Source organism: Rhea americana, unplaced genomic scaffold (genome assembly GCF_003343005.1).
Source record: "Rhea americana isolate MKP2758 unplaced genomic scaffold, rheAme1 scaffold_85, whole genome shotgun sequence".
Lineage (NCBI taxonomy): Eukaryota > Metazoa > Chordata > Aves > Rheiformes > Rheidae > Rhea > Rhea americana.
In genome coordinates, this window is record NW_028187034.1 from 2769595 (window position 1) to 2789813 (window position 20219).

The following is a 20219-nucleotide window of genomic DNA, read 5'->3' on the forward strand; positions in this document are numbered from 1 at the left end:
GCATTAGCAGCACCATGCTCTAACCAACTGAGTTAAACCTAACCCCCCTACCCTCTCCCTGCCCCAGCCCTATACTTCTCCCCACAACGGCCAACCTCTGCTCCTCTACCTGCAACACCCACAGCCACACACAGACCAACAGCCGGCTGCTGCMCGACCGTTAAACGTCCGCGACATCTACCGCGGAAGCGCATGCGCAGCGCCGCTAGAGCGGAGGCGGGGCACAGAGCGCGCGTGTGTTCCCCCCTCCCCCCACGCTCCGGGAGGGGAAGGCGAAGGCGGGAAAGAAAACCGGRGGCACAGATCAGGCGCATGCGCAGGACGTAAATTACCCAGGCGCTCAAGCGAAGGGAGCGGAGGAAGATTCCTCAGGGAAGTTCCAATTCGGTGGGAAGGATGTAGGTGGAAGCTGAGGCTTCGCCCCCCTCCCTCTCACTTGTCTTTTTGTTCCCTGGTGCTGCTGAAGCCCTGTTCTCTAGCTGTTTGCTTGTAACTTAATTGTAGTCTCAGCAGAGAGGTTAAGAGAAATTAACTCAGGGCGTTAATTTCGGGCGCCTGGTGCGGGTGCCTGTAATCTACCCAATAAAAAMCATCAGCCTAAGAACGTAACTAGTTACTGGGCAGAACCACCCCAATGGCTCTGCCCTGCTGTGGCCCTCAGAAGGGGCGGGGCCTAAGCTTCATTGTCCATAAATTTGGTGGGCGGGAGTAAACAAGAGAGCCAATAATCACTGCAGGTTAGTATGGATGAACAGAGCTCGGAGCCAATCGAGTTGGGCGGGCAGGCTCATTCCAAAGAAGGCGGGGGGGGCGGGTGGTTCCGTTCTGTTCCGTTGCTAGGGCCGCGCCGTTGCTAGGGCCGCGGCAAACGGCGGCGGCGGCTCCCGCTGCCTTCCCGGTGCGCCGCCGCCGGGCCCGGTGTCCGGCGGGGCTGGGCTGGGCTGCGCTGGGCTGGGCTTTCCCCGGGCCGAGGCGATGGTGAAGCTCGCTGCCAAGTGCCTGCTGGCAGGTGAGTCCGCCCCCCTTCCCCGGCGGCAGGGGCCTGCCGCGAGCTCGCGGCGCTGCCCGTGCGGTTGGGGGAGGCCCGGCGCGGGGCGGCGGTGGCGGGTCGCCCCGGGTGGCAGCCGGCTGCCTGCTGCTGTCGCGGCCCCTCGCCGGCGGGTCACCCGGCCGGCAAAGCACGTGGGGAAGAGGTGACAAGAGAGGTAGGGAAGGTCCGTTGTCATCTCGGGGCCAACACGGTGGGAATCACGTTATTATTATCTCCTGCTTCACCGTGACGTGCGGAGGATGTCACGTGTTGTGGCAGGATGAGAAGTGCAATCTTAATCAGCAGAAAAGCAATGGCAGGATCCAAAATAAAGAGTATTTTCATGGGGTGAAAACGTGGTCTCAAAGTGGGGAAAGATTAAAGGCTGAGGCCTGCCTAGTACTGAGGGATCCCTGTGTGCTGATGGAAAGATTTGTGGCAGAAATCAGGATGATTCTGAGAGTGTGACTGAAAAAAAAGCCTTAGGAGAGGGTAGAAGGAAGAAGCATGTACCCTTCACAAAGGCTTCCTTTTCCCCAAGCAAACTCCAGGTTAACATGAAAAAAAGTGAGGTGAAGACACCAATTTGTTTAGTTATGATGGATTATGGAGGTGAGGAAAGTAAATACAGTTGACTGTTAACACTATGGGAAGGAAACTTTTGTTTGTTTTTCCCCTTCCTCTACACTTAAGCTGTGTAGCCTCAACCACAAGCACAAAATCATAAAACATTTGTAAGCAGACAACTCTCAGCTTTAACGCCTTGCTCCAAACCTGTTTTCTTTCATCAAGAATAAAATCTTTTTGCCTTTTTGCCTCAGAAAGAGCTAATCAATTTGCACAAAGCCCAAGTGCAGTCTTTGGCAAAGGCAAAAGAGTTAATCTCCTTCAGCATCTCCCTGATGCCTCTGTTGACAGTTACTGTGGACACCATGCTTGCCCGTCTTCTAGGTCTGCGACTTATGCATCATTTTCAATTTGGAAGTCTCTAGTCTCAGTATACAGGCTTTGCTGAAGTCTTTCAAGTTTTTCAARTTTTATTGTTTAATGTTAGTAAGGCTAATTCCATTATCATTTTAAATTAACATAGTTTTTTTGTGGGTGACCTATTTACATGCTTACTCCTAATCGAGTTGGGAGCTGCCTTTTCAATTCTGTGCAGCGTCCATAAGTGCCAGGATAATATCAATATATATCAATATATCATTAAAAATAATAAATGAATGCAGCAGACCAGGCAAAATAACTTCTCTCTCTTCCAAAAGACACCGATATAGTGAAAGGGACATAAAGGGTGAGTAACTACAACAAACTAAAGGGAACAGGAGGATGCAATCACAGAGATAGGAGCAAAAACATCCAGAGGTGAAACAAGGAACTCTTGTGTTCCTAATGAAATGATTATGAAGGGTAGAGTGGCTTGCAGTATTGGAAGCTGTACAAAGGTCAAGGAAAACAACAGAAAAAAAGAGATAGTATTAGCAAAAGAGAGATAAATAACTTGACAATAGAAAGCAATTCTTAGGTTATTTTGAGGGTAATATACAGTCAAAGATATTGTTGTTTGAGCTTACCGTGGAGACACTTTGGAAGGGGTTTGCATTATAATAAGACAGTTGGCATTTTTGAGACATATTACAGTTTCTGACGGAAGAGCAGAACTGTGGATGCAATAAATTCTGTGGGATGCAGTATTGGCAGATGAGACTGCAAACTAGATGAAAAGAACAAAGAAACTTATTTTGAGAGAGAAGTGTAGTGAAGTAATAAGCTAAGATGATGGCTAGGAATAGGAAGAAATGAAGAACAACTGGGGCTATTGGACTGTAAAAAGGCAACAAATTGGATAGGAATTTGCAGCAGATGATGGAAATAGAAAAATCTCACAGTTTGGAGCAGTATATGCTTCTCTCTCTCATTTTAGAAAGACAGATCTAATTGTCTATTGAAATACACACCAGCTTCCTCTCAGAACAGAGTGTTGTCTTCAGCACAAACATGAACTGATCAGGGAACAAACAAGCTAACTTACCAGATTTTCCTGTCTAAATATTTTCCTGCCCAACTCTGCTTAAAGGAAGAAAGCACATGACAAAATATTTAAACATATTTTTTAATTTTTGATTGCTGCATCTAGGAGCAATTGTCACTAACCAAAGTACCCCTTCTCCTCTGTAATACCTTGTAAGATTAAAAATTTCTCAATCTGCTTCAAAAGACAGTCTAGGAAACTGGAATAGGGTCAAAATATGCCTATATGTTGCTTTGTTTACTAATGATGTAAGATAAAAGACTTGTATTCCAGATTTGGCTGTCATGAATATTCCTCCAAGGGTCAAGCTATAACCTTGAGAGATTTAGTTCCTGATTCCTGGCCGTTTCAAGATCTAGGCCAGTAAAAGGAGATATGAAGCAAGGATAAGCCCTTTGGGAGCATTAAGTTAATTCTGTGTTTTTCAACAATTCTGAYGTACAGTATGTTTCATGAAGTGATTTGGGTACACACAAACTCTGCAATTCTCTGCCACTGCATTAGCTCTTAGGGAGTGTTGTAATAGTGGGCCAAGGTAGGGCAACTTTCAAGTTTGTTCAAAATGTTGTGCAAACCAAACCAGTAAGTCTTGGCTCTAAAAGAGCAAACACTAAAGCCTCCTGATTTTGCTTCCATGTAGGGATGAATCAGAAAGACCTTTCTTTCCAGCCAGTGACATTTTCTTCTGTTATATCCAGAATGCAACTAATGAGACAGCAGTAGCATTGAGTCAGCAAGCGTTGCTGTCTTAGCAAGGTCAGCAAGAAGAGTTCGTGAAGGAATGTTACCAGCTTAAGAAGCTTTGCAGAATAAGTGATCTATCTCTTCCCTGAACTCAGTGTATAATAATGATTTGAATTTGAGGAAAACATAATTTAAGGAGAGGAAATAGCCTCCTATGCAGCCCAGTCCCTCTTATCTCATGTCTGGGAAAGGTTGATGTTTATGTAAAGGCTATAGGCCAGACATGAATTTTAGAACAAATTGTAATTCTGCTCACATCTGGGGGCCCTTTTTTTTGCTGCTGAGAAAGCAGAAATCTGAAATTAGCCCAGTATGCATAATAGCAATATTCATTTTACCGTGTAGGTAGGCATTTTTGATTGTTTGTGCTTCTTGTGGGAGTTATATTACCTGTATTCAGGTTATAACTTCTAAGCTAGCTCTTATGGTGTTTGATAGGAACAGAACTGAGGGAAAATAAGATTCTATAAGATGAAACAAAAATCTTCTCTATTTTTGGTCTTGCAGGTGATCCAGCTGTGGGGAAGAGTGCTTTAGCCCAGATGTTCCGCAATGATGGGGCCCATTTTCAGAAGAATTACACACTGGTGAGCATAAATGAGACAATAAGCTATCCAGCAACTTTTCTGAGTTGCTTGAGAGAAAAATAAACTCTAAAACAAAATTAACAATGTCACTTTAAGTTGAGGCACTGAGGGTTGAATCTTGTTGTATGATTTTCTTTCTCTCACACACTACATTATGAAGAGAAATGCCTTAGCATTTTAAGTCTTTTGCATTGCATAGGGGCTGGCCTCAAAACTTAATGCAGAGTCAACCAGTTAAAATTTATAATTTTCCTGCTGAATCAATGTTTTCACAAGCTTTTGTGGTCTTGGAGAGCTTCCCCCTTTAGGGAGCGCTCCATGAAAAGCATCACTGAAGGAGAAAGCTGTTTATTCCAACCATTAAATGTGTGTGTGGACAGTGTGCTTATCACTAAGCAAACATGAAGATGTGCTGCATAACCCCAAGACAATTACAGTCTACAGAAACTGTTCACTGGTGAAGAGGATACAGTTTGCCATCTTTCAGTGTAGGAATCAATGGTGATGACTAATCAGAAGCAGGATAAAAATAAAASTAAATATAAGCAAAGTTTTTTAGAAAGAAAAAAAAAAAAGGAAGAAGAATGTGTGTGTGTGTGGTCGTGGTGGTGGTGGGAAACTGGCATATGTTTATTCATTGAAATAAAGATGGAAACCAGAAGTTAGGGATAGAAATAGAACAAACGAATGAGCTACAAAACAGAATGAGATAAAAGGTGGAAGAGGGACAAATTACCAGAATCCCATATGTTAGCTGATCACATGGTTGGTGTGAAAAGTTCTAAGACATGTTTTAGGGCAGCAATGTGATAGTAAACGTAGCCCTGCAGATTTCAACTAACACCCATACGTATAATCAAATTTCTGGATGTTGTTTTTCTGTCTTTTTTTCCCTATTTGAGCAAATCTACATGAGTTTGACAYGTGAGCAAGAGTATGTTACCAGAGCTTTGAGGAGTATTGTTGAGTTCCCAGCAGTATGTTTGATGGAATTGTAATGATTCACAAGAATTGCCTCAATCCAATGCACAGTTGGTATGCAGTTAGACAGACTCTTAAAAACTCTTCTGATCCTTGTTTTCCTGATTCTTCTTGACAGACAACGGGCACAGAACTGTTGGTGAAGGCTGTATCAGTTCCAGAGACAAGTGATAGTGTGGTGAGTTTTTCTGTGACATAAATTGAGTCAGAAAGAGATGTCCAGAGCTCAGACCTCACTTTTTCTCTCATTCTGATGGAAGATCCCCCTGCATGTTCATAAGGCCATTAAGTTGCATTAAGGAAATGAGGCTGATTTTTTAAGATTATTGATTCTCCAAGGACAGTTTAATCTTTTATTCTAAGTTTTACATACTTGTATACAACATGACATCTTAAGCCAAAGCTGCTGCCAGCTTTGTAAGGATTGTGTACTGTCCTTTAGGACACTCAGGCTTAGTTTATGTTTCTTAGAACAAATAAGCCCCAAACTTTAGTAATTCTTTTTCCTTAGTGCCCTATACTTCCACTAATGGGATGTATACATACACAGTTTGTACAGTATGTATATTTTTTATATAAATAATAGAGGTTAGYGTCTTACTCTCTGGCTCTACATACCCTGTTTCCAGTAGGGGTGGAAACCGGGCTCAGTGCCCCAAAGGCAACCCTTTTATTGTTTATACAGGGAAAATAGCTATTTTTTTTCTTATGCTATCTGAACTGGCAATATTCTTGGTATGAGGAGCTTATCTCTTAGGGACATGGCACTGCTGTACTATACAAAATTCAGAAGTGATGGGTTCAAGTATTTACTTTCTAAGCCTTTCCCTACACTGCAGTTTTCCTGGCAAAGCCTTCTTTCTGCTTCTGCTTTCAGGAACTCTTCATTTTTGACTCTGCAGGCAAAGATCTATTTTCTGAGATGCTGGAGAAACTGGTAAGTATTATGTAACAGCCCTCTTATTCCAAAGAACTGCTTTTGCTTTAAAGAGCTGAACTCCCAGTCTGGCAGATGTAGCGAACTTTGTCTTTAGCATAAATGGAAGCAGCTATCTTTGTTCTATCTCCTGTTCTATATGTCTGAAACTTGTAAAAATGCTAGAGGAAATCTTTTCCAAAGGAAGGAAAGCAGGTGATTCTTCAATTTCTTACAAAAGAAATAGGGAAATTTAACTGGAAATAGCTGTGTGCTGTTGGTTAAATTTACTTTTATTTCTTAGAAAAATATCCATTTTGCTACTATTCTAGCAGTGGGATTTTTGCCAYTATAGTGATTTGCTTCGATCCAGCAGGACTCTTCCATGTTCTTGGGCATAATACTGTCCTCGATTTTTTTTCCCCTCATTCTGTTTTTGTCCTTACCTATACAGTTCTCCATTGTATTATCTCATTTTGAAAGGTAGGAACAATTAACTGATGTGAGATGAAACTTCACAAGATGGCTAAGTCAATGTAATGATTCATTGCACTACAAGAGGCAATTTCACTGTTGTCCTTGCACCAGGTCTGGTTTGTAAGGGACCTCCCAGGAAGCTGCTTCAGCTTCTCAAACTGGCAACAAGCCATTCTGCTTTTTTTTCCTGGATTAGTTTTTTGCTGATTCAGCATGCAGAATCAGCTTCCCAGGGATCAGGAATGAATGCTGGAGCTGGTACAAATAAAGGAGTGCAACTGTGCTGGAGAGAGTCCAGCATAGGGCTACAAAGATAATCAGAGGGCTGGAGCACCTGCCCTATGAGGAATGGCTGCGAGAGCTGGGCCTGTTTAGCCCAGAGAAGAGAAGACTGAGGGGGGGATCTTATCAATGTGTATAAGTACCTGAAGGGAGGGTGTCAGGGGATGGGGCTAAACTCTTTTCAGTTGTCCCATGTGAAAGGACAAGAGGCAATGGGGAGAAACTGAAGCACAGGAAGTTCCACCTGAAGGTGAGGGGGAATTTCTTCCCTGTGAGAGTGACAGAGCACTGGATCAGGTTGCCCAGAGAGGTTGTGGAGTCTCCTTCTCTGGAGATCTTCAAGGCCCGCCTGGATGCAACCCTGTCTAACATGCTCTAGGTGACCCTGCTTGAGCAGGGGAGGTTGGACTAGATGATCTCTAGAGGTCCCTTCCAACCTTACCGATTGTGTGATTCTCTGATGCTGTGATTCTGTGCAGACAGGAGTGGGAAGAGAGAGCAAGACCAACAGTCTTAGTGGCAGCTATCCATTTAATCAGCTTAACAGAAATATGAAAGCCCAGTCTGGGCATAGGGTTCTTATATGCTAGGCTTTTTATTTGTGTCTTAGCATCTGTGTTTACTGTGCAGATGCAGACTGGCTGTTGACCACATCAGTTTCATTAGAGCTGACAATGCTCCTTTCTTGCTGTGCAGTGGGAGCAACCCAACGTCCTGTGCCTTGTGTACGATGTCACTAATGAGCAGTCTTTCAACAACTGTGCCAAGTGGCTGGAGAAGATGAGGGCTCAGGCAGTTGGGATGCATCTTCCAGGTAAGGAATGGATGAGATTCTTTTAATCTGCTCCCCTCTGTATGGCAGAAGCTGTTCCCATTGAGATGTGGCGTAGAGTATGTATTTTAAGCCAAGCCCAGGCATGGCTTCCTCCAACTCATCTGCTTTTATCGCAAAGTAGACCAGGCACAAATGTTTAAGATAATCCCTTTGTGGAATGTTTTCTAGGTAGTTATAGCCTGTTCTTCCTACCCCCAACTTTTTCAGCTCCTCCTACAAATGTTCTGATATTTATTGCTAACAAATCAGCATTTCTGGGTTGGGGTTTTTTGTTTTTTTGTTTGTTTGTTTTTCTGTAGGTGTCTTAGTGGGGAATAAAACAGACCTGGTTGGTCGTCGAGTTGTGGAGCAGAAACAAGCACAGGAATGGGCTGAGAACCATGGCCTGGAATACTGCGAGATGTCAGTCGTGAGTATCTGCTCCTTTTACCATCTGTGGAAGTGGATGTCTGTAAGGTTATCTTCTCTTTCAGGTGAGGAGGGATAACTGGGGGCTCTGTTTCACTTGTTTCTCTTCTAACTCACCCTCAGTTTAAATCTGTCTTTAATGAAGTAGTTAGAGTAGAAATAGTCAAATGCTTATTCCATCTGTCATTCACAATTTTCTTATTTCTTTACAGAAGGAGATGAAAAACTTTGAGGCCCCTTTCCACATCCTGGCAAAGTCATTCCACCAACTGTACAGAGAGAAGGTGGAGTCTTTTCACTCACTAGTTTGAGGAATGTGACTATGATGGCTTATTTAGCCCTTGAGCTTCTTCTAGTGCCCAGAATTGTACAGGCTGGAATACAGAGAGAAGAAAAAAATATGAGATTTTTGTTTCGTCATGGTCATCTTCTGGTATTTCAAAATAAACTGAAAATAAGCATATGGAAAGACAGTCTTCTAGAACTGCTACCTCAGCATTCCTTTTGTGTCCCCTGTCTTGGTTCTCTGCTCACTGAAAGTCTGCTTGATTGGAGGAGGTGGGGAGAAAAAAGGAGAGGGCAAAATGGAAATTGCTAGCTTTTTGCTTTGATATTGCCGTGTTTCTTCTCTGAATAGACTTTCTGCTGCTGCAAAGGAGGATTTGGAGGTTTTGAGAAGGAAAGAGGAAGCTGACAGGCTATTTTTCAACTTAAGCAATCCAGCCCCAGTACATTGGTAGCAGGGCAGGACTGATCTGGCACTGCCACTTGAAAAACACTTTCAGTAGGAAACCTGTGCTCCAGAATTGATGCATGGAAATTGAGATGTGTGGGGACCGATCTGGATTTAGGTGTGCTTCTCAGAGTGCCCAGAGTTTGAGGTCTGTTTTAATGGTGTTACCTGTATCAGTTGTAGGACTGTTATGCTGATGACTAATAACTGTATCTGACTTCTAGAATAGGTTCTTTTCTCCAGCATGGCCCGCTTCCTTTGCCTAGTAGAAGCTGTCTGTCTTGCATCTGTACTATTGTCACTTGGTAACACAGTGCCCTCTGCTGGTCCCAAGTCACATGCTTTCTCAAGAAGCTACCCTCTGTTGAAGCAAACAGGGCTCCATCCAGTCGTGTCCAAATTACCTTATCTACAAAATGAGGTCATAGTAAGAAAACCTCTTCTGTTCTTTGGGCAAGCACTTGTTATGTGTTTTTGTATCATTTTTTTTGTCAACTGAACCCTGCAATGCCTTATTCTCACTAGGTTCAGTTTGCAGTCCCTCACTAGAATCAGAGTTGTCTTTGTTGTTAAACTTTCCCTGCCTATCCTTCTGACATCACCAGCGGAAACAGGATTCAGGAAGAAAAAGACAACCTGACTAAGTTATTCTGATTCAGGGAAGGGGGCATGTGTGGCTGGAAGTTTGTTGTCAGAAGGAGTAAAAGCTCAGAAAAAAAATGCTCTTTTATTTGGAGTACTGATGTTGCATGTGTAAGAATGTGTTTGTTAATGCAGTATGTGAAAGCATCCATGGTGCTGTATTGCAGCTGGATCTTAGAAGTTCAAAACTGTAACCTTTCTCTTCTCTCAAGATTGTGTTAACCTCCCTTGGGCAAGGGAAGATGAAATTTGTGGAGAGTAAGCACTGAGTGATTTTTTCAGGCAGGCTTTTGAAGAATCTGTGTTTCAAGGCTTGTATGTATATTTTATAACCATTTTTTTATACCCGTTGCTAGGACAAGTACTTCGGACTGCACATAAGAGATGTGTGTCGCTTGTGGATGTCATAGCAGAGTTTATGAAGTACTTTAAGGATCTGGAAAAGCAGCTGGGCTTATTTTACTGGCAGTAGTATATTGATGCTGGGAATTAGCTAAGGAGCATGAATCCCAACAAAAGGAGTTAAATAGGCGCTGGGTCCACAAGAAAAGGAACGAATGGGTTCTTTTGCAGGAAGATGTTTGAATAAATGACAGAACACCTAGGAAAAGCTTGCTTGCTCCAGAGAAGAGAGGACTCCTCCATTGGCTTAGAGTAACTAGAAGACTTGCCCTTTTTTGACTTGGATTAGCATTACTATGTGTGGTTTTTTGTTATTTTATTTTGTTTAATCTTACATATGTTGCCTTGTTTGTTAATCTTGGGGGGTGTCTGTTTATTTATATGGGCTGAGTGCAGACTTGCCTGCAGATGCTAGCCACCTCTGACTAATAAGAATAAAAGTTATTTTGGATGCTGTGTGGATCTAGTTAAAGAACTTCTCTGCTGAAGTTTTGTTTTGATTTGGCAGCTCTTTCCCCCCATGTTTCACTCACAGTATGATTACAACATGAGAATGATATTTCTTCATATTGAGAATAGCATGTCAGGTGCATCTGCCACCTGCAACATAGTGTATGGGGAATATGAATGTCTGAGGAATGGGTGATAARGTGAATCCTGTGTGATCTTTAACTGGTGATTTCAGAAAGAGCAGATGCACCAGAAAGACCTCCCATAACTTTGAATAAACAGTCTAAACCCACCAGTGAGATAAAGATGGGTGAACATTGTTTACTAAATGAATTAAYGGAATGCTTGCCGTGGTGATTTGTGATTTATAGGGAAGCTGTTTTTGAGAGGTTTAGTGAAGAAAAATGCATCCCATGCAGGGAAAGATATATTGCCTGAGAGGGGAAATTTATTGTCTAATTAGCTAGCAGTAGGGATTCACCCACTGCCCCTTTCCTTCTTTCCCCAGGCCATTACTAGAATTACAAAAGAGGTGTCTAAAGCATGTTGGCCAACTAGCGTTTTTCACAACTATTTCAAGCACTAATGTAGACGTAATTTAATGTCTTTCAAAATGATACGTTTAACCATAGCCATCTCTGTCCTTCCCAATGTATTTTAAAGGTATAATATATTGTCCTTCTTGGCTAATGTGTTGTATAATACCAAAATGGTGTGGATAATGCTTGTTGCTGTTTTCCTAGTCTATATGCAACCTTAGCTGTAGACGTTAATGATGAAGAGTGAGTGGAGACTATGGGAGCCAGGTATGGGTAGGCTGTGGAAAAACGTTTTGTGTCTATGTGAGGGACCTTGGGGTAGTGGGTAGGTAAGGTGGACAAGCAAAATGAGTAAAAATCTGAAGCATCATTAAATTCCTCTTCTTTTATCCACTAATTGTTGTCGTTACGTCTGTAAGGTGAGGATGCTTGTTTGCTGCTTATAGCCATTGAATCTTTCTGACTTACTGAACAGTGTGAGGAAGGCAAAAAGCCGAGCAGGAAGCTTGTTGTCTTTTTATAGCTCTTCTGCTTTGTCCAGCTGTGCAGTGCTGCAGGTGCCCAGCGTGGATGCTTATAATCTTGAAGAACCCCAGCCCAAAGAGAAAAACTGAAATTTTACAAGGAGAGAGAGGAAACGAACAGGCCTTCAACTGTCTTTCAGAGATGCATAGTCCTTCGGTCTTTTTCTGCCTGCCTGCTTGTATGATTGGCAAGAACAAGCTTTCCTCCTCAGAGCCTCTCCTTATCTTTTCTTTGGTCCTCATGATTCTGCTCCACAGAATCCCTATTCCCTGCCTGCTTTACTGGGCTTGATATATCAGAAGCTGGGTTTTCTTTTTGTTTTGATTTGTTTTTCCTTTACATTTTTTAGATCCTCCTAACTTTTCCACAAACAGCTCCTAAAGGTATAACACATTTCTTCTTAAGGAGATTAATGAAAGAAAACAAAAGTGGATTTTTTAATCAAATTGTTTTGGAAGAATGAACTTTAAAAAGCTGACTAACTTTCTGAAATTTTATTGGAAAATCATTTTTGTAAAGCTGTAATATTAAAGATGCTTTAATGATTTTTGTTCTGCCTTGTCAAACTTGCTAGATACATTCTACTGTGGAGTGAAATGCAGGATATAAAATTCCAGAAACATCAGGTTTTGCTGTAGGAGTTATTAAGAGTTTCAAAGCTGATCTTACTGTGATAAGATCTGTTCAATCTTAACAATAGAGTGGTCACTGCTGTTCATAATAAAGCATTAAATAGACTGAAATGGGGCTGTCAGAACAGTTTCTTCTAGAGATTTGTTCATTTTAGAAGCTTAAAACTTAAGAAAGGACATCTTTTGGAAAACTGATCTGATAAATGACACTATTTGGTCCAGGGTTATTTCTGATATAACTTCACTGACTTAAAGGGCTGGATTTAGTCTTTTATGCCAATTGACTCCCTTGGGTAAGCTTCATTTCTTTACCCTCTATACATCTTGGACCGATCTAACCTGATAGCAAAAGACACATGATGTTGTTGAAAATGAAATACTGCCTTGAGGCAGAAGGATAAACTGTGTGGCCTCCTGAGGTCCTCCCAGCAATATTTTCTATAATTCTGTTAGATGTGGGGAAAGAAGTAGAAAGCACAAAACAGGCTAAGTCACAAGCTAGCAATTAAACTGGGTGCTGGGCTGGGCTACAGTAAAAAATGTACAATCTATCCCAATTAAGAACTGTATCTCAAGAGAAACCAGGTGCCTGACGCAGGTGCTGACAGCAGGGAAAACACTGTGTTTCTGTTCTGTAGGCAGCAACTGCATTCCACTGCTGCTTGCACAGATCCATGGGAGTCCTGCTTGAGACTATGCTCTGCTTTTAATAAATACTCCACCTATGATGTCCAGGTTGCAACTGCTTGCAATTGTCCTGTCTGCCTGTGCAAAGCCAGCAGTGTGATGGCAGAGCTCTGCTATAAGCAGGAAGACATTCCTACTCTTCACAATATCCAGGATAGGAACCCCCTCTTCCCATGCATTTTTAGTCCCTCTCTTCCTCTCTCATATCCACTTCTTGATGGGGAGTGGCCATCTCTGCTTGTTCTTAGCAAGTGATTTTTCCATCTTGCAGATGGTACTCCCGGGCCTAAGGGACTTCCAGGACCTTCTGCAGCAGAGAGAGAGTCTGAGCAGAGGCTCTTCAAGGGTCATGTTTGCCCCCACACACCCTCTTTCTTAGCTTAAGGGCATATCATCTCTCTCCTTCTCGCGTTCTATTTCCTCCTCCTGCTGTCATCTTGCCTTGAGAACAATGTCTTCTGTGCCAGTTGCCCTTGGCTCTGTTGACCCAGAACAGCAATGTTTTGGGGAGGGAGAAAGAAGAGGACTCCTCAATCTCCAATCCCTTTAATGCTCTTATGTGATGTGACTCCTAGTCAAAGTCACCTGAGAAAGGGATGTTGCTCATTCTCCAGTACAATTTTCTGGCAGGAGACCCCCAGCTGAGTCCTGGCAGTTTAATTTTGGCTCTTCAGAGCTTGCTGCAATGTAACTTTCACAGACACTGGCTGTTCTCATTCTGACTTGGAGTTATCGGGCTCTTTCCCCCCCCTCRTTGCAGGGGGCTATCTCTCATTCTTCTGTCACAGCTTCACATTTCTCTTTCCCCTAGAGCTGTTTGTAAAGAGAAGCCTGGAACTGCTCTTTTCCTGGTCTGTGAAATCAAATCTGAATCTGGCAATATTTAAAAGGGAAATATGACAGACCCTGCATGTCAAGTTGGGGTCGAAGTTGGGGTCAGTTTGAAGAGTTTCCCTCCAGCCAGGCATTCATCAACTGGAGATATGTGGAGCCTGCAATCTTTCTACACAAGAACTGGAAAAACATACAACGTGAGGACTTTGAGTTAGGGACTGCAAGCAGGAMAGGTATGTGGGCAGGACTGACCAGCTGCTGTACCCCATATCCCATGTAGGAGAAATGCAAGAGCAGCTGGAGAATAAAATAAGGTGGAAAGAGTGGGATCTATTTCCCTGTATGAAGGCCCAAATGAGTTGCTGAGGCAAAATGGGGAGGTGGGAAATATGGGTGGAAAGACCAAAGGCTTTCCTTGGCATATGCAATTTCATATGGAAAAAAGGTGGGAAAGAAAGTAATATCTTCTTGAGCCATTTGGGAAAAGTGAGGAAACAGGGTAGTGTTGGATGACACTGCAGGTTGGAGAGTGGCTGACAAGAATAAATAACTGTTCAGAGATTTTCAAGGCCCGTATCTCTCAAGGTCAGTTTGGAGCRTTCAGAGCTGTGATGAGTACGGTCAAAGGTAGCCATCAGTTTATGTTGAGGTCATAGGGCCTGCATCAGAACAAGGCATGGTGATTTCAAAGTCTGCATGAGAGGTTGAAGCTATGGTTTAATAGGGTAATAATGAGAATCCAGGATGATATACCTAGGAGTAGTGTGGGAAGATGAGAACAGCAAGCTGTAGTGCTGTGAGGAGTAGTGGCTGGAATAGGCACGTGCAGGTGAAATCAGAAAAAAATAGAGTAAGTGGGCTAGAGACACTATTGGACGAAGAGGGTGGGAGAGTGTGAAGAGATGTTGGAGATATATATTGGGTAAAATTCTTCAGTGGGATATTGAAATGGAGAGGAATAGATACCTACAAWTATTACCCACAGATCTTTGTATCAATTGGAACATAAATTAATTTCAGTCTTTTCTGTATCTTATTTTACTAGCGATTGGGGTGATCTATTTGCTTAAACATTTCTGTGGGGGAAAAAACAACACCTACAYTTATGCATAATTGTGCTGCATCTTGAACGTATTTATGTTCATCCATTCAGGAAATGGAAAGAGAATCTGCATCTCATCTGTCCGAGGAGAAATGACCACTACAACCTGAGCACTGGCCTATCAAAGATTGTTCATGAACAGTCATAAAGCAGAATATCTCCACAAAACATCAATATGTAACCTCAAAGCATCGAAAAATGAAATGTGTATGAGGTCAGTGTAAAGCCAGTAGAAATCACCCTGTTCATGAATAAAATTACTTATAATAAATAATTTCTTCAGCTCTGTATGGGATGAATCTATTTTCYGCACTATTTTCCCTTCTTTGATTTTGCTAATCTATTTTGACTCTTGTGAAGCATCACTTACTCTCTTTTCAATGGTTTTGTGTGGCTTGTGTGTACTATTTCTAGGACTTCAGTTTTGTTMTGTTCAGTCTGGGGACTGTGAAGCTGAAGGTATTGGAATTAAGGTTGCAATTGAAGCATTGGACATAACATCAGCTCAGAAGGATAACAAAGAGTGTCTAGGAAAGATGACTTACAGTGTTAAGAATGCTTTTCGGTGCTATTGTCAGCATAGAAATATCAGGCTGCAATGAATGTGAAAAACGTTAAATTGGGAAGGAATAGCTAGTGGATTTGGCACAGGAAACAACCGTGGGTTTCTTGGGACTGAGGTAAATGCACAGGAGAGTATGCTGTAAGTCTCTGGATACAGATGTCTGGGGAGGTAGTGGAGAGAACAGTTTATTGGGCAACATCATGAAGCTGAGTAATGGCAGGAGGACGTTTCTGTTATGGGTAGAAGCACAGTAATGCAGCTCTTTTGTTTTCTCTAGTTTCTGCACCCACTGAGACCTCAGGATAGTTCTTTTGAATGGATAACATTATTGTTGATGGTCCTCCCCACTGATATTGCTAGCAAGGTGGTTTTCTCTCTTTACCAAAATAGGAGAGGTGATCACTGAATGCTTTCTGAGTACACGATCATTTTGGTATCTTATTCATTTGCACTGTTCATGCGTCTCACTTTTCTCTTCTTAAATGTCCCTGCACATGGAGGTCTGACTGCTGCTTGTACCCATGCATATGCACAGTTCTGCCACACCTGCTGTGCCAACAATTCCCCACATTACCTTAAGACTGCTTGGATCCTCCTATGTACTTATCCTTCTCGGATTCTAAGCTGCTGCCAGGAAAAAAACACTGGTCTTTCTATCCATTAACACCCTCTCCTACTCCTTTCCTCTCCATCTGGTACTAGGATAGTACTTATGCCTTGCTCAATTGGCTAGTTCTGGCAGGAAACTGGACTGGTAGAGGAGCAAGAGAGCTGTGCTGATGTTGGATGTGTGTGTCTGCGCATCCGAGGGGCATTCAAGGCAGGCACCCTTTCCTCCTTTTATCAGACTGTGCTCATTTATTATACCATCTGTTTTCCCAGTGCYGGAGATGATGCTGGGGATATGTGACTTGGGGCACTCAGGCAGAAACTGGCCTGCACAAGGCCGGCCATGTGTTTGCCTCCTAGCAATGCAGCGGTCAGCAGCAAATTCTTTGCTGCCGCCTCCTCTCAGTATGGGAGAGAGAAAGCATGGTCCTGGTTGTGTAGGAGACACAAAGAGATGAAATGCATGAAATTGGGGTGGGGGGAAGGAGGGAGAGAAATGGACTGGGGTTCATATATATCAGCTAGAGAGAACTGTAGGAAGGAGGGACGGACAGATGGGCAAAGTGTGGGAGAAGGGAAGGCAGATGGATTGTATAGAAAGAAAGAAAGACAGATAAATTGTGTGCCGGGGGGGAGGGGGGAGATAAAGAAATGGACCGGCTGGGGGACAAAGTGAGAGAAAGACTTTGAAGGAAGGAGAGGTAGGCAGATTTGGCAGGTGTGTGGTGGGGAGAAAATGGATTGTCTGCAGGATGGAGATGGGTGTCAGCTAGGTACAACAGTAATGGGTAACTGGATAGCTACAGGGATGAAGAGATTGTGTATGCGTGTGTGTGTTTATGTATGTATGTGTAAGGGGGAGCAGAGGGAATGGCAGCAAGGAAGAACAGCCCTAAAGAAAGAGGAGAGAGATAAAGCAGAGCTAAAGAAGGAGCAGAAGATCATGGCTAGAGATGAACTGTGGGGAAAAAAGAGAGATGTGGGGGAGAAATGTATCCCTCACAGTGCAAATAAGAACTGGGATTTTGTGGGAGGAAAGGAAAGGGGTTCATATGAGAAGAAGGAATACTAATAATGCTACCACTTAGGTGTTGGAGGGTTGAGGTTCTCTTCCTATGACCTGAGAGAAAATGCAGGGCAGAGATCAGAGCACAACTCCCTGAGGCTAAAAGGAAGCATTTTCACATATACAGGGCTTGCTGCCAGTGCACAGAGAGACCCACCGGACCTGGGAGTATAAACGCCACTGTGCTAGTGCAGAATGCTTCCTGCCTGCTGGACTGCAAAGGGCGCCTAAGCTTTCACAGTTCATGGGCTATCTTCTTACAGTGTACCTGCTTGACTGCTAGGAGTTATTTAAGATGGCAGCTCAGACATACTTTCATCATTTTCTTTCCCTCGGTCCTTTTCATCCCAGTGTATTCTCAATGGAAAAGGAGATGTGAAAAAACAGTGCCTGAATTCACAGGCACCTTCTTAGTTCTTCCCTCTCATCTCATAATTACTGTTCCTTTCTTCGCTGCTTAATTCTACCCATCCCTCTCTCCTTTTGACAGTTTTTCCTTTTCTCTATTCTTGCCAGTGTCTTTCCTCATCTCCTTCTTTACATCTTTTTTTTCAACTTTCTATCATTTAAAATTTTCTGTAACTCCACTCCYCTTTCTCTATTCAGTGTTCTAGACTACCAGTTTACATACCTTTCTTTTGGTGTTCCAGCTTATTCTTTCCAGTGGCCCTGTTTCTTTTCTTTAGCTCCTTTTTTATCTCTCCTTGGTTCTACCCCCTTCTGGTTGTGCCTGTCTGCCTGCTTTCCCTCACTCACTGTCTGTCTCTTTTTGAATTGGATTGTGAATTCTGTTAGCATCAGAGCGGGACAAACTGTAAAAGTGAGGTTCCCGGAGGGCCAGGTTGTGATCATTTTATTTTTACAATGTCCTTGGATGTATAAAGGTGTTTGTTTGAGGGGGAGGAGCAGCGCATGTGCTCCATGTGGGAGAAGAGAGGGGAGTGCAGGCCAGAACAAATGAAGCTTAAAGCTAATATAGGTCAATTGCAGAGAAGAGTCCCAATGGTCTGTGAAACAGAGAAGTGGTTTGTCACTTCAGACTGGCTACTGGAAAGGCAGCAACTAAATAGTTTTATCCAAATGATGTAAGCMGTTTGAAAAAGTGACCTGTCCAAGAATGCAGTAGTTGTGAGCATGGCAGGAGAGTCCAGCTCTGCACAGGGGACACGTAACATCCCAGCCACCTCCTTAACCCAGGGAATAACCAGCCTGAAATTCCCTCTTCCTGCCTCTGAGCTGTCTTCTCCAGTGCACGTTCCTCTGCCTTGTGATGGAGRGGGGAGTATGGCTGAGAAATGCTTCCTCTGCGAGACTTGTTCACGGTGTCAAAGCAGATAATAACGAACGAACAAGTTGGTGAAGTACAAAAGAGAATGTACCCCTACAGCCTTGGAGGCGGTGATGAACAGGTTGAGATGTTCATTCAGCCCCTTCTGGGGTCAACACTACCAAAAAGGCCCGCACAGCCAGTAGAGAGATGCTATCAAGGCTCTGGACCTGGCCTTGTGGATCTGGAAGAGCCAAGTGCTCTCTCTGGCACTTCTAGGAATTGCTTTGATCCACAAAGCAATTCCATGGGAGGGGATTTGCTGCAGGATATGTAAACTCTGCTTCCAGACCATTCCACAGAATTTTACACAAACAGTYAGTAGATGCAGTGAGTGACTGAAAGTAACAACTCCTGATGAGCCTAGAATATAGCCTTGGGACTTCTGATTTCATTTCTATTAACATTTTTGTTATTATAAGAGGTCAGAGTTAATCTGCCAAAATGATTGTTTAGATATCAAAACAGGCATCCAGATTTTCAGAGATATTTGGAACCATTGCATCTGTGTAAAATCAATGGGAGATGCTAATTGCTCAGCACAACCGAAAATCAGGACAGTTCTTSAATGTCTAAATATGGAGTTAAAAGCCTAAATAAAAATGTGGTTTATTTTCTTTTTAAAGTTGGCCTACATTCTCAAGGCAAGGAATGTACCTATCTGTAACTTCCGTTTGTAGGATACTCTTCTATGGATCACCATAATATCTGAGCTTCTGCCCAGCACCTAACTGGCTTAATCTGATGACTTTAACTTGCTGCTTCTATAGGAATTCACATTAGGGATCCTAAACCATTATGATGGTAATCTAAGACTGGTTCCTAGGAAATGATATGATGGATCTGTGGCTACAATACACTGACCGCCTTTATTTGAAATAGTTTCTAAAGTACAATTACATTTTACCAGATACCTACTTGATCATGTGGAACTACAGAAAGAAACCTCAACACTAAAATCAGCAGCATATTCTCACTGATTCCAGTGAGACCTGGTGACTTTGATTCTTCTAAGTTTCCCCATTCACTGAGCTCCTGATCAGGTATTAGGATACACACTTTTCTTGATTTGTCCCTCTGAAAAGCACAACTGCTAGCCTATTCCAGAGACTAATCTTTTGTCTTTCAATCTTCCACCAAAACTGTCTCTGTTTTGCTTAGATTGTTTTTTTAAGAGTCTCCTTTAACTCTGATCTGTTCCTGAGTATCAAAGAAATAAAAGGTTCAATATTCCATCCCTGATCTCATAAGCTACCTGTCAGAAGAGTTAGGGRTGTCTTAAAGAGGACAAAAAGCTTACAGAAGGGTTAGCTGCATCAGTCCCACTGGACCTGGAAGAGTAAGTCTGCCCCACACAGAAACCACCAGCGATGCCTCTATGGCTGTTCAGGACAGCAGAAGCTTATGTTAAGGCTGGATTGTGGCTTTACCTACGACAGCGAACAGGTGAGGACRCACAGGATGCTCTTCTCTGTCACCATCTGTGGCCTTTATCATAGATGAAAGTCTGATACCAGGAAATATTRAGCGGTATCAATACGAACAATCATCACTGTAGACTTAGCCTTTCCTTTAATATCTATCCTTTTGCTGATGCTTCTGTGAAGACTCTGAAAATCTTCAGTTCAGAAACAATAGGCTCTTTCTCTTTCTTGACAACTCTCTCCTCTGCTTGATTACTGCTATGTTTATATGAAAAAGTCATTTTTATTCTGTAAGAGACAGTCCATGTCTCCYGCATATTTCCTCGTCAGAGTTTCACAAGCCTGTTTGCCATGAAATGATGGCTTTTTCAAGCATTGGTTCTGATGCTG

The 20219-nt window shown here is 42.8% G+C and overlaps 2 protein-coding genes across 2 annotated transcripts in view; one reads left to right on the plus strand and one right to left on the minus strand.

The window, feature by feature from the left end:
• The window catches only part of NCF4 (neutrophil cytosolic factor 4), a 58026-nt gene extending 57441 nt beyond the window's left edge, over window positions 1–585 (minus strand). Inside the window, exon 1 of the mRNA XM_085323633.1 lies at window positions 333–585. The gene's annotated coding sequence lies outside the window, so the exon portion shown is untranslated. The remainder of the gene's footprint in view (window positions 1–332) is intronic.
• Window positions 586–813: 228 nt separating this feature from the next.
• On the plus strand, window positions 814–10544 carry IFT27 (intraflagellar transport 27). Its single transcript, XM_085323634.1, has 7 exons — window positions 814–1009; window positions 4314–4393; window positions 5493–5552; window positions 6252–6311; window positions 7746–7863; window positions 8184–8293; window positions 8505–10544. The coding sequence occupies exons 1-7, from the start codon at window positions 976–978 to the stop codon at window positions 8601–8603; spliced, it is 561 nt and encodes a 186-aa protein (XP_085179760.1). The 5' UTR covers window positions 814–975; the 3' UTR covers window positions 8604–10544.
• The last annotated feature ends 9675 nt before the right edge of the window (window positions 10545–20219 follow it).

What these genes read in the sequence shown, in the direction of transcription:
- IFT27 (XM_085323634.1), top strand. Translation starts at nt 976, where the DNA reads ATGGTGAAGCTCGCTGCCAAGTGCCTGCTGGCAG. An exon ending in TTCAGAAGAATTACACACTG is followed by an intron (nt 4,394 to 5,492) that starts GTGAGCATAAAT and finishes TCTTCTTGACAG; the next exon opens with ACAACGGGCACAGAACTGTT. An exon ending in CAGAGACAAGTGATAGTGTG is followed by an intron (nt 5,553 to 6,251) that starts GTGAGTTTTTCT and finishes TTCTGCTTTCAG; the next exon opens with GAACTCTTCATTTTTGACTC.